The sequence below is a fragment of the Serinus canaria genome, chromosome 6, assembly GCF_022539315.1.
Source record: "Serinus canaria isolate serCan28SL12 chromosome 6, serCan2020, whole genome shotgun sequence".
NCBI lineage: Eukaryota > Metazoa > Chordata > Aves > Passeriformes > Fringillidae > Serinus > Serinus canaria.
Window position 1 is genome coordinate 33,908,616 of NC_066320.1, and position 13,361 is coordinate 33,921,976.

Consider the following 13,361-nt stretch of genomic DNA (forward strand, 5'->3'; position numbering starts at 1 on the left):
GGTGCGCGGTTATCGCGCGGCGATCTGCGCGGGGAGGCGCGGCACAAGGGCTCACATTCAAACATCACTGCGGGCCCCATCGACACCTGCCTTATCAACCGCCCTTATTATCTGCTCGGCGGCCGATGGCAGCCCGCCGGTGACATAATAAGCTACAAATCACTGGCGGGGCCTTTCTGCATTCTCCTAATTGTGTGTGTTCTCTGGGAAAAAATTATCGCCGGGCCTCTCGTCTTGATGAGAAATTGACATTTTCTGGCGGAGCCTGGCGAGGACTATGTGGGGAGATAAGACTTATAGTTGTTTTAAAGGAGTGCAGCCATTCTTTCAGAGGCCTCTTTATTGCTCTAGTTGACCCACTTGATGAGTATGGATTTCATGAGGTCTTTTTCAGCATTTGAACTATAAAAGGTTCAGAATGACACCACCCCTTATAGACAAAAGATAACCTTGCCCTTTGAATATATTGATTCTTTATTAACTAGGCTGTTTAATGCAATGAAATGAGGCATTAGATTGAAGCCTATTTCAAGTGCTTTGAATAATCTTTAAAAGCTTGAAAGACTTTTAAAAGCTGCTCTGCAATAATTGGCATGTACTTTTAGAGACTCTTATTCCTTCGTTTTGATTAAGGAATTTTTATCATCTTCCTGTGTCTAAACTCACTGTGGGCTGACACAACAAATTTCCTCAGCAGGGCTCTTACCCAGATGTGTCGTAGGTGGTGGATTGCTCTAGGAATTGTCATATGTGGGTTTTCTCCTTTTGTGTTTTCCTTGCATTGAAAGTTAGAGGAACCATTTAGATGCTCATTATTCAAACCTTTGAAATAAAACTAAAAGGAAAAGTGCCAGTAGGCATCATGCAGACTTTCATCCCTAAAAACCAGCTTATTTTTTAGTGGGATGCATTTGATTATGCTGCCTTTTAAACACGATACACAGACACACACACACCCAGAGTAGAACAGTTTTCAATGCATAATAATAATAATAATAATAATAATAATAATAATAATAATAATAATAATAATAATAATACAAAGTGTTCTGCAGCTCTAACACCTTTTTTCATCAAATCAGTTTTCAACTGACATGAAAACTATGGAAATGCTGGAGAAGAAAGGAAGCATGGATAAAAATCAGGCTTTTCCTGTAGGTTGTGACTGCAGTGGCTGAGTTTTGCCTTCTCCCCACTCCATCCCTGAACCACAGGCAGCCAAGGAGGGGCTGGGACACACAGCATGTCCTTTGGCACTGGAGCCACACACAGCACTCCATCCCTTCACTCTGGATCTCTGAGTTCCTCAGTGCCCTCTCAAAGTTGTCAGCAGCCCTCTGATTAATGACCGGATCAAACTCCAGAACAAACTCCCCGTTTCACCACCACGAGTGCTTACATTCCTCTGCCAGACCCATATTCCTGTGGAAATGCCCTTTTTTTGGTGGTGCTGGTCACACACAAAGATACAGGAGCACATTTGGTGTCAGGGAGGGTTAACCCAGACCTGTGCATCAGGCAAAGCTTTGCAGCTCTCTCCAGCTCTGAGGCTGCACGTGCCCACCTCATTATAAATATATTTTTGCACCCACTATATGTGCATTGCACATATATTGGCCCAGAGGATGAAATATTTGTGCTCAGGATTATAATTAGCAAAAGAATTTGCTTCCTTCTCAGCAGTTAAGGGACGAGCACGTCGACCTTCGGTGTCAAACCACCACATGGAAAATCTGGGTTGTGCTTTGTTTAAAATAACTTTTCCTGTTTACAGACTTTTACAATATGATATTAAAATAGTAAAAGGAAAAAAAAATCTATTGTTACCTTTGCTTTACAAAAAGCCTTTCTGAAGTGCACAGTTTTGGTTAAATTAAAAAAAAAGAAATACTCTGCTGTTATCTTCACAAAAAGTGAGCAGTTTTGGGTAAACACTTCACCGAGGCTGAGCAACAAGTGATTGCCACTGCAGAGCAGAGATCTCCTTCCTCATCCTCCTCCCAGGGAACTGGAAAGGCCACGTCAAGGGTTTGGGCTTTTTCATAACAAAGGAATAAAAATTCTGATACTTAGAAATGAAACCCCCAGTGTTGCGTTATTTCGTTTAGTGTTTAGTCACTTTTTTTAATAATCAAACCAGATAAAATTACTAAAAATGAAATTCACAGACAAGAAATACTTTAATTAAATATTGTGTAAAATGAACATTTTTTTATACAGTTAAATATATGAAAAAATGTACAGATAAAACAATCTTATTGTAGGGTCTTTAACAGTAAAATCTACCATTTAGTGAAGCTTTCCGTCTGGAGACAATGAAGCAATGAGTGCATTGACTAATTAATCTAAAACACAAACAGATTGCATTTATGAAGGAACTTGCAGACTTTCTTAACATGTACACGTGACCTCTTTTTTTATTTTTTTTTTAGAGCAAAACCTTACTTAGACAAAATATAACGGAGGCAATTCAGTTCCAAAGTGACTTCTCAGGCTTTCCCACCTAGCCAAGCCTTGGCCGTGCTCACAGAGCTGTGCTACGCTGGACCCTTCTTCTAAACCTTCCAGAAAAGCTTGACTAAAATGTGCATTTTTTTTTGCCCAAAAAAAGAAAAAAAAATACAAAAATAACAATAATAAAAAGAATTAATAATAATTAACAAAATGATCCCTCCTTTTTTGGTTAAAAGGTGAATTCTGCTGCAGTTTGCAACGTGTTTTGCAGTGCTGCGCCGGCAAAGGATTTAGTGCAAAGTAAAAATAAAAACAACTCCACGTTTCTCTGGCTGGATTTGGCACTGAGAGCCACGGAATACAACGGAGGTCATTCCAGTTTAAAAAGTACCGTCGGCTACGGGTTGGTTACAAAAAGTTCCCTAAAAAAAAACCCCCAAGAAACCTAAATAAACAACTCCCAGACATTAAAAATTCGGCGTGATCCTGATTTCCCGTGAAACCTTCCCCGGTTTGGAGCAGAGCAGGGTTTGGGAGAATGCAGAGTGCAGCAGAAAATCGACACATAAAGGAGTGGCAGAATTGTACACCAGGATTGTGCTTTTTGTTTTTTCCCCCTATTTTTTACACCAGAAATCATCCAAATGAAGTCGTGATTGACAATTGTGGTGTAAGCCTGTGATAAAACAGCACAAAAGTTCTTCAAAGAAGTTCACTTTTAAGGCATCAGAGAAGTTCATGTGGCAAACATTTTAATTAAAACATCAGAAGTGAATTTATTTTTAAACTTTAGGCCTCTGAATTTTTCCAGTAAACACAGTTCAGCTATGTGGCAAAGTCATGGGTGGCAGCTAAAAATGACTTTTTACAATCTTAAAAAAAAAAAAAAAAAAAAAAAAAATTTAAAAAATAAAGAAAACAAACGAACAAACAAAAAAAAAAAAAAAATGCAACCACAAAATAGATTAATCTTTCTTTTCTGTGGCTGTATCACATGCACATATTCTACTTGTATTCATTACAGCCGTGTGGCACAATTTTGATTTGACTATACAACAAACGACTTCTTCTTTCAAAATTATTTGTTCTGATAACTTAAAAATAATATAAAAATAAACAATGAATTTGAATTTTTGAAAAAAAAAATTAAAAAAGAAAGGATGGAAAGGCTAAACAAGAGCAACCTTGTGAAGTACAAATGAAATGCACAGACACTGATTTATTTAAAAGAAAAACATGAAGGCAACAGTTCTTGGCTTAATGCTATTTTCAGCATCACGATACCAGGCCAGGACAAAAACCAAATACATACAAGAACATAAAAAAAATGATGAAAAGCAATATACAAAATTTCAAAGATAAATACAATATTTATAGTTGATATGTTACAAAATAAATTCCCTTAGTGACTGCAAGTGTTTATGTGAAAGAAAGTGTTGCAATGGATAAGACTATTTTATTCCTTATAGCCGTCATAAGGAATAAAATCTGCTTTTTTTTTTTGTCTAAATATTTAAGTGGATCTGAAAAAAATTCAAGACAAGTGTATAAATATTTAGCTACAACTTTGGCAAAATCACAAAAGTCTACAATTTTATAACCACATACAAAACACATTAGGGAAGAAGGATCTAGAAGTCAAAAGGACAATTTTCTGGTACAAGAAACATAGACTTCACAGTAGCCTAAAATGCAATAGTATACAGTGCTAGCAAAAGTTGAAAAAATGTTGCAGATCACACTTGCTTAACAGGAAGCTCTAGCAGTGGAAGTATATTTTTTTCATTTTTTTAAACCAACAGACAGTAGCAATTTCTTTTTTTTTTTTTTCTCTGTCAGTGTGCTTGTTGAAGGCAAGAGAATTCAATATCAAAGTTACAATTTCTAACTACAATAAGTTACAAAGTTCCATTTCATTAAGATGAAGTTAAGCAACGATAAACCCCCCCTCGCCCGCCCCCGCGCCCCGGTTTTTTGTGTGGTTTTTTTTTTCTAATCATATATTCATCCTTTTTTTTTTTTTATTCTTTTTTTTTTCCAGTTTGATGGCTCATAACCTCCTTGGCCCCCTTTTTTTTTTTTTTTTTCCACCACAAAAAAATATTTCACATTATAGAGATACACAACCATTGTGAATCTAGTTATGAGTACAGAAAAATGTTCGGAGGCATTTTTCATCAGTGTTTCATGATAATCAAAATGGTGCATCCACAAAGTTTCTCCCAACACATAGCAAGTACTAGACATAGCCAAGACGTAATCAGAAACTTTATACAAAATAGGCGTCGCTTTTTCCTTATTCTCCAGGACTGAGAAATGTGAAAATATGAGAAAAATTCAGTCAATAAAATGGAATTGTTCATGAAGAAGTAGGTTGTTTTGCATGTAGATTCTTAATAGTTTAAATAAAATCTTTAAACAAAGTCTTTTTTTTTTTTTCTTTTTTTTGTGGGGTTTTTTTTTGTGGGTTTTTTTTTTTATTTTTTTCCTGTAGCATTTTCGATTTTGTTGCTGATTCTGAGTGAAGATACTGCTTCCATCAGCATGTCTTAATATACTAAACTTGTCCCCTAAGCCCATCCTCTGCAGCTTGGTGCTACGGTAGGTAAACAAAAGTGACTTTACATTGGCGGGACTACAAGCCCGGACATGGCTAAAAGAAAAAAGAGAAGAAAAGCAGCTGTTATTGGCAGGCTGGGCTCAGAGCCACCATGGGATGGGGTGGGAGGAGGCAGAGCAGAGCCTGGCTCCTCCACAGCATCCCCAGAGCAAGGACCACGGACGCTCCTCCCAGCAAAACTCATCCCACACAGCCTTTCCTTGAGAAAGGAGCTCTGCGGGCACACCAGCCCCGGTGCCCCAGGCTCAGCTCTCTCCAGGCTCCTGACAACTCCTCTGGCTGTACCCCACCCCTTGGGGACATCCCCACCCCTTGGGGACATCCCCACCAATCACCTCTCCATGCCCTGGGCAGAAAACGTCATTTTCCACTGTTCTACTTCATGATAAAAGCAGGACTGAGCAAGCCAAGGACTCTCCAAAACCAAACCCAAGAACTCTAAACCCTCTCCCAGCCCTCAAGCGCAAACACCTTAAAAAGACATCACATTAAAACCCCTGACCAACCATATCCTGGGATTTCTTAAGATAAAAACTGAGACGCCAACAGCCACTGTTTTTTCCTAGTTAACTCTTTGGTAGAAGCACAATTTAGGCAGTCTTTAATTTTAGTGTTGTTTAATTTTTGCCGTAATGATATTTCTCATTAATTTATGTACAGCAGATATTAATAACTTTGTTCGTGTAGCGATGTGAACTTCAATTTCTCAGTTCATTAATTTCAACAATATTAATTTATTTCAGATTCGCCGTTGCAGCTTTACGGGTTGGAAGAGCTGGGTCTGTACACATCTCATAGGTAACACCACCAGAACCAGCATTGCTCCAACAGCCCAGAGCAGCCCCTGGTCCTGCTAGAGCCTTCTGTGGATTTGGATGGAGTTAAACCTCCCTAAAACACAGCTTAGGTGATGTCCATGAAACAGGATAAACTCTTCCAACTCTGCCATTCTTCTCCCCAATTAAACGTGTCAAAAATGTCCAAATCAAAACTGAAGTTATAATTTTGCAACATTCTTCATAATGAATGTTTTAAACCTAACAAGCAACTTAAGTTACAAAATTTAACTGCAGAACAGTGGTTATGTTGGCACAGAGCCTTTCTACCCAAACTATTCAGTTTCCTTGTCATGTTTTCAGAGAGCCACCAGATCATTTAGGTTGGAAAAGGTCTCCAAGGTCACCAAGTCCAATCTGCGCCCCATCCCCACCTTGTCCCCAGCTCACAGCACTGAGTGCCACCTCCAGCAATTCTCTGGACCCCTGCAGGGATGGGGACTCCAAACCTCCCTGGGCAGCCCTGGCCAACCTGGCTGCCCTCAAGAAACCCTTAAAAACAACTCTTGGCCGAATCTCCTCTGTTCCACCCTTCATCAGCCCAGGCCAGCTGATGATTTCACCCTGTGCTAGGACCTGCCAAACCCCTGCTCCCAGTTCGGCTTCTCCTGTGGGATTCAGCAGCAAATCTGTCACCCTGCCAGTCTGGTTCTCTGGGGTGCACTGGCCTGGGGTGCAGGAGATCATTTTAAGGAGAAGCTGCCATGGAATCACAGAATCATCAAGGTTGGAAAAGACCTTTAAGGTCAAGTCCAACACCAACCAGCGCTGTTGTGGTTCACCACTAAACCATGTCCTCAAGTGCCTCGTGCTGCAGTTCAGCCATCAGCTGCTCCTCCCTGGCAGTGCCCAAGGCCAGGCTGGACAGGGCTTGGAGCAGTTTAGGACAGTGGAAGGTGTCTCTGCCCATGGCAGAAGGTGGGACAGGATGGCATTTAAGGTCCCTTCCAACTCAAACCATGCCATGATTCTGCTGTCTGAAAACTTAGATTATCTGCTGCCATATTATCCCGGAGGAAAGAAAAATTATCTCAATTCTTTAATTTAACCATTTTTGTTGAACTCTTTTTGTGGCACAGTCTGGGGAGTGCAAGGTTGGTGCTCCAGATGTGCGTTTCACAATTTATTTTAGTAGCAATCTTTGACAATTGTGAATTTCTGCACTGAGCTTCCTGCTGTGCAAATTGATACCAAACGCCTTCTTAAAGAAAAATGAGCTGGGGAGTTTTTTAATAATAATTTTAATACTTTCATCTGGAGGAAGACCAGAAAATTAAGCAGGATGCAATTTTAAAAGAATATAGAGGGCCTTTTGCTGTGCATTACAGTCCTATAACCAGAGAGCAATATCTTTCACAATCTATAGAAAGCAAATTACAATTGAAAACCAAATTTTGAACACATATTGTGCTTCCAACTTCACAGCCAGCCAGTAGTCTCTCACTAAAAAATTTCTTTTCTACCTTTAATGTTCATTGTTTTAAACAGGAAAAGGCTCTCTGCCCTAAGGAACACACATGGCAGGTTTCTGCTCTTAAAAAATTTGTGCGAGTACTTGACTTTCTGATCATAGACTGTGGAGGTCACACAGAGTCAACAAGATTGTGGCTTTTTGGATTTGGCCCAAAAGCCCTTTTCTGCAGGCTTACTCACAGGAGTGAGTCAGGCCCTGGGGACAGCAGGCAGAGATTTCTCCTCCAAGAGCTGCAGCTCCTGAGTGCTGGCCCTCCTTAGGCTGATGATGGCCACGCAGCTGGCATGGGTGCAGCAGGGGGAGGAGCAAACATCAGCCCAGGCTGGCATTGCCCCCAGCCTGACCTCTCTGAGATTTCTCACATTGCCTTCTTCACTCTTAACCTCTGTCTTCATTGCTGAATCACCAAATCCCAGAATGGCTGGGGTTGGAAGGGATCTTGAGGACCATCTCATTCCAACCCCCTGCCATGAGCAGGAACACCTTCCACTGGAAGGGGTCTTGGATCTCTTCACCAAAAAAGTGTCACCTGCAGACGTCTGCACGCTCACTCTTGGGCAGCAGGTCCTGCAGCACAGAGAGGGTTTTGGGGTTGTGCTTACAGGCAGCAAGATCTTGCTTCTGGTGGGATGGGCTCGGGTGGTCCTGATGCTCAGGGTTACATCAGCACAAGCCAGAAATCAGAGCAGCTCAACTTCTGCTTAACTCTTTAGGGGACACAACAATCCCCCTGAGGTCCAGCAGGAGCTGCTTAGTTCTGCTGTTCTCACCAACTTAGGGGCACCACAAGCAGCATTTTTCCCACACAGGGATTCCCTACAGTGGTTTACCCACCAGGGAGGGGTCAATTAACCCCAAATCCCTGCCGAAGGGCATTCAGACCCTTGTCTGAATTCTTACCCATTCCTATCCAAGGCCCTACTTATCCATAAACTGCAGGATCTGCCTCTTAGGCACCACCAGTGACCACGAGCTCTTACTGCCCTCTTGGCTTGCCCGAATGTGGCCATTCCTAACAGTGACATCCCCTCAGCTGTGGCTCAGCTCCTTCACACCCTGCCCTAAAATGAAGCTCTGTACTTTAGGATTACAAAAAAAAAAACTTCAGCTGCGTTAGACTGCAGTTCTCAAATTCCATATTTTAACTTAATGCAGAAAATGTGCTGATCAGAAAGCTCTCAAGGTGATTGTACAGAGTCCAGAAAGCAACTAATTAAACTTTAAAAAGAGTTCCCTGACAACAAATGACTGAGAAAATAGGAAGGAAGAAGCAGAAACTCCCTAATGAACTCTATGTATCAAATGCAGTGTAGATAAGTACCAACACAGCAGTCTTGGTGGTTTTTCTTGACGGTGTCTCATGAAGGAAGGAGCTGACAAACCCATCCCTGTCCTGCCCCCCAGCCCTGGCTGCAGCTCAGGCCAAGGCAGTGGCTGGGATCTGTGAGGATGAATGGGTGAATTTGAGGGCTTTTGTGAGCTCAGACTGACCTGACTCAAAGCTTTGGCTGGAAAAAGGGATGGTGCCTCTGCTGGGGTGGTGAAGGGGCTCACAGAGGACTCCTGGGTGGGGGAGGTGGGGTGGTGCTGAGGCTCTGGCACAGGGAAAGCTGTGACTGACCCATCCCTGGAAGTGTCCAAGGCCAGCCTGGGACAGTGGAAGGTGTCCCTGCCCAAAGCTGGAGCTCAATGGTCTTTAAGGTCCCTTCCAACCCAAACCATTCCAGGATTCTGTGATTCCATGTCAGCTCCCTAACTCCCACAGTTCTGAGCATCACCTTGGGGTGCTGTCTGCTTTGCATAAATTATGAAAACTTTTTTGCCACAACCCTGGAAGTGGCTGCTCTAACTCCCAGGCCAGAAGGACACTCTGCCTGTTTCTCTGGGCCGTTCTGCTCAACACAAAATGACTCAGGTTCACCTGTCAGAGGAAAACTGATGGTTTCTATTTATTTATTTAATTAATTAATTATCTATACATTATCTATTTAATTTCAACACTTGGTTTTCAGTTCAGCTGCAGATCCAAAAGGATGATCCCAAAAGAATGATCCCAAAAGGATTCTGCATAGATTGCAGCATCCAAAAATCAGGGGTTGGAGGCATGGTTGGGTCTTCACTGGGCTCTCTGGGCACAGAGAAAGCTTAGTGCAAAGCGAGGTTGGGCTCAGCTTAAGAGCTGAATTCATGACCTATTTTAAAAATCAGTATTGGCTGATTCCAAGTCATCTTCTGAGCTTTACACAAAAAGCATTTTGTACCTGAGGATGGAGAGGAGCAATTACTGGGGGCCTGGGGAGTTGCTAAGGGATATTGGGAGCTCAGTGCAGGCATTCAGCCCTCCCAGTTCTCCTTAAAACCTCACTTTGAGGTAATCTAAAGATTTTAAGTACCTAAAACCTTGAGTATATGACAAGAAGACCCTTAGTCACATACTGAAATGGCAAAAATCTGGATCATTTTAATTTACATCTTTAAATAATTGTGTTTATCAGAGTAAATCAAACTCAATTAGTTGATCTTCCTGCCTCAGATCTAAGCCATATGTTACCACTGGTTTTTTTACTTTTTTTTTTTTTTATTGTCTCATTTTTCCTCTTTTTCCCATTATTTTATTTCAGTATTTACTTTTCATACCAGTGTCTTCTTACAAAAAGAGGAAAGTAGGACACTGGATTATTTTATGAATGGATTATCTTTTCTAAGAATATGGATATAGTTTTCCACTTACAGTGGTAACACGATGAAGCTTCCACTAAAGAAACACACAAAAACCTGTTAATTTAATTATCCTTTCCTTTAGTATCACGCTACAGTGAGTTTGTGCATCTGGATTCTCAGCTCTTTGTTGACCTGAGTGCATAACAAGGTCTCAGATGGTTTTTTTGGGCCAAGAAGTTAAGAGCAAGCTACAGGAATATTCATTTTGAGATGCTGGAGTGGATTTGGGGTGGACAGGCAGCTCTGTGGGATTGGGATGATGCCTCTCCAAAGCGCCTTCAGCATCCCGCAAAATGCTGGTGTCCAGAATTGGTCTGGCAAATTAAAATCCCCCTCATCTGTTTGCCTGTGCGTGCTGCTTGGATTATGGGTGTCATGGTGATACAAAGGATAAATAATCCTGTGCTGCTGCTGCTGCTGCTGCTGCTGAACTGAGGAAGTCAAGAGGAGTGACGACCTCGGGATGAGACTCCCCTCAACCCTTCCTGGTTTCAATGGGATCTGGAGTGCTCAATTTACTGCACTGTGCACTGAGCCTCCACCAGAGGCAAACAAACCTTCCCAGCCATTCCAGTGCACCCACATGCATGCAAAATACCCCCTAAAAGTGGCAAAATTGGCCACGAGTCTTCCCTTTTAGGGTGACTTCTTTGTTTGTGTTTTTGTTCTCACATTGTGCCGTAATTCCTCCTGCCCCACACCCTGCAGGTGACCACAGACATTCTGCCACTGATTTATCAGTTTTATTCTTGCATTACCCACATGAAATCAAACAAATTAAAATTTAAAAAAAAGGCAAAATATTAAAATTTCCTGCCTAAAATATTTAGTTCGTTTAGGGATGTAACCACTCTAACACCACAGTAAAAGCTGGCACCACCAGAGCATGCAGACACTGCATACAGGGCTGCCTAGTCCAGGAAAGCTCAGTCCACTGAGTAAGGGCTTAACCTGACTTCTATTAACTTGACATATTTAAAACCACTACTGCACCCTTTATAAAGTGAGGAAATCACACCGTGTCCTGCCAGAACACTGCTGGGTTTAAACATCCACAGAAATGTGTTCAGAAAACATAAAAACACCAGGAGTACACAAACCCTCCAAGAGGCATTCCGGGATACAGTCTTCCCTTAAAATTTAAGGCACGGACTCCTAAGGGAAAATGCCAGAAAAACTACTGGTGTTTGCTCTAATGCAAGCATCAAAAATGAACTAAAAACCTGAAAATCTCAGCAGACCATTCACACTACCCTATTTCTCCCCCTGCTTTTGCATCACTACAAGAGCACTGAAAAATCCAGCCAGGTGCCTTTCTCCCCGAGGAAAAAAATCACCAAAAAAAAAAAAAAAAAAAAAGCAGCAGAGAGAAAATTGAGAGAGATCGAGCTCACCTTGAAGTCCATTTCCATTTGCACTGGTGCAAGATGGTGGAGGAGAGGCTTGGGGCCTGACAACAGGAGCGAAGGCGCTCTTTTGTTTCACTGCAGAGATGACATTGGCAGGTGAGAATGAGAAAATGCCGTGTGTACTGCTACAGTTTGAAGGGAGGGTGACCGAAGAGGCTGCCATGGTAGGGCTTGACGGCACTACTGCAATAAAGCAAAAATAATCAGGACTCAGATTGAGGTTTTCACGGCAAACACGGAAAAAGAGAGTGATAGGGCCTTGCCTCTTAAAATATATATAGAGATATATATATATATATAAAAAAAATATATATAAAAAAATAAAAATGAAATGCCTTGGCTTGGCCACTCTCTGGATAACAGGCAAACTCTTTTGTGTTGGACTTTTGTTACGAATTGCGCAGTCCAATTTTTATTTTGGTTCTTTTTGTTTCGTTTTATTTTGTTAGTTCTTTTTTTTTTTTTTTCTCTATCTGAGATTGTATTCTGGCACAAACAGATCAATTTATTATTTTCATTTTTACGTCCAGCCTCCAGAGTCACCCCTCCTTTTATCCAGTAGCTGACAATAGAGGAAATCAAAACAATGCAAGGAGTTGATTTTGTAGTAAATATGAATCTATATGATGATGTGTTACCAAAAATAGACACTTACTGCCGTAAGGAGAGTTAGCTGAGGAGCCATTAAGAAATCCAGGGGAACCTGGTACACCTAGATTGGGCATGCCGGCATTGCCATATCCATTCATGCTATTGCTGACTGTGTTGTAATTGGACTGCTGAGGAGTACTGCTGGGAACATATCCTCGCGGGGAAACACTGCTTGTGTTGCGACTGTAACCTACTGTGTTAGAAACCCCCCCACCCCAAAAAAATAATGTTATTTTATAAGATAGACTTAGGGCTGGGGGGTTTCCTCATGCAGCATATATTACACAGTTTTAATTGATTGCACAGCTTTGCTCTGAGTTGTCTCTCACTGCCCTATCAACTCTTGCAGCTTGAGATAACCTTATCACGCCAACCCTACTTAAATCATCCGCGAGCACTCTATGTTGTCTCTCCTCTTAGCACAGACAGCCAACAAAAGCTCTCTTCGATCCAGCTGTGTCAGGTGCCTTCACGTTTGTCTTTAGGAGCAATTATCAACAGGCTCGAGTCCCGCTTTGTACCAACACACTGCGTGAACTTTCAGCCTCTCCGCACCTTCAAATGCCAGAGCTGACAAGAAAAACTTTTTTGTTGCGGTGATTTACTTTAAAAAGGCTGTTTTGGGGTCTTCATTTTGTGATTGATATTTTTAATGCTAACAGCAAGTTTTCGTAAGGTGTAGCCATCAGTGAAAACTAATTCAAGAGCAAGTACAGAATTTTATAAGGCTTATTAGCTTGGAAACGCATTAAAAGACAATCTTTTTAGAAGAGGAAACATAGCGGAATCAGGATTTTAAACAACAATTTGTTCCTATCTGAGCAATCAATTTAATAATTACGTTGCAAGCAAAAAAAAAAAAAGCGTTTGAACATATCTAATAATCCTGTTTCCCTCCTTTCATTAGTATCAAAATTAATTTTAAATGCAATATGCTACATGCATTTTCAATTACAACAGGTAAATTAAATCAACTATTACTTTTATTAGTAACATATATGTCACACATGCCTACAAACAAAGTATTTTAAAATCACAGACATCAAATTAGATTTATCTGTGTAAATATTCCAAAACCAGGTGGAGGTACCGAGACATAATTATTTTATAAACCAACCATACGCCCTGTATATTTACTGCGAATCACAAAGAGCTTTCTACACTTTGCCAATTTTTTTTTCCCCCCCCACTGGAGA

General features: G+C 41.2%; 1 protein-coding gene across 9 annotated transcripts in view; it reads right to left on the reverse strand.

Moving 5' to 3' along the window:
- Window positions 1-2,161: 2,161 nt before the first annotated feature.
- The window catches only part of EBF3 (EBF transcription factor 3), a 122,493-nt gene continuing 111,293 nt past the window's right edge, over window positions 2,162-13,361 (reverse strand). For 2 of the 9 annotated variants that reach the window (XM_030241458.2, XM_030241454.2), the window contains exons 14-16: window positions 12,170-12,355; window positions 11,500-11,697; window positions 2,162-5,107 (exon numbers count right to left, since the gene is read on the reverse strand). In XM_030241458.2, coding sequence (XP_030097318.1) covers window positions 5,076-5,107; window positions 11,500-11,697; window positions 12,170-12,355 — 416 coding nt within the window. In that variant the 3' untranslated portion in view covers window positions 2,162-5,075. Of the gene's footprint in view, window positions 5,108-11,499; window positions 11,698-12,169; window positions 12,359-13,361 lie in introns of all 9 variants that reach the window. The other 7 variants (XM_030241461.2, XM_030241459.2, XM_030241456.2 and 4 more) reach the window with 4 other exon arrangements.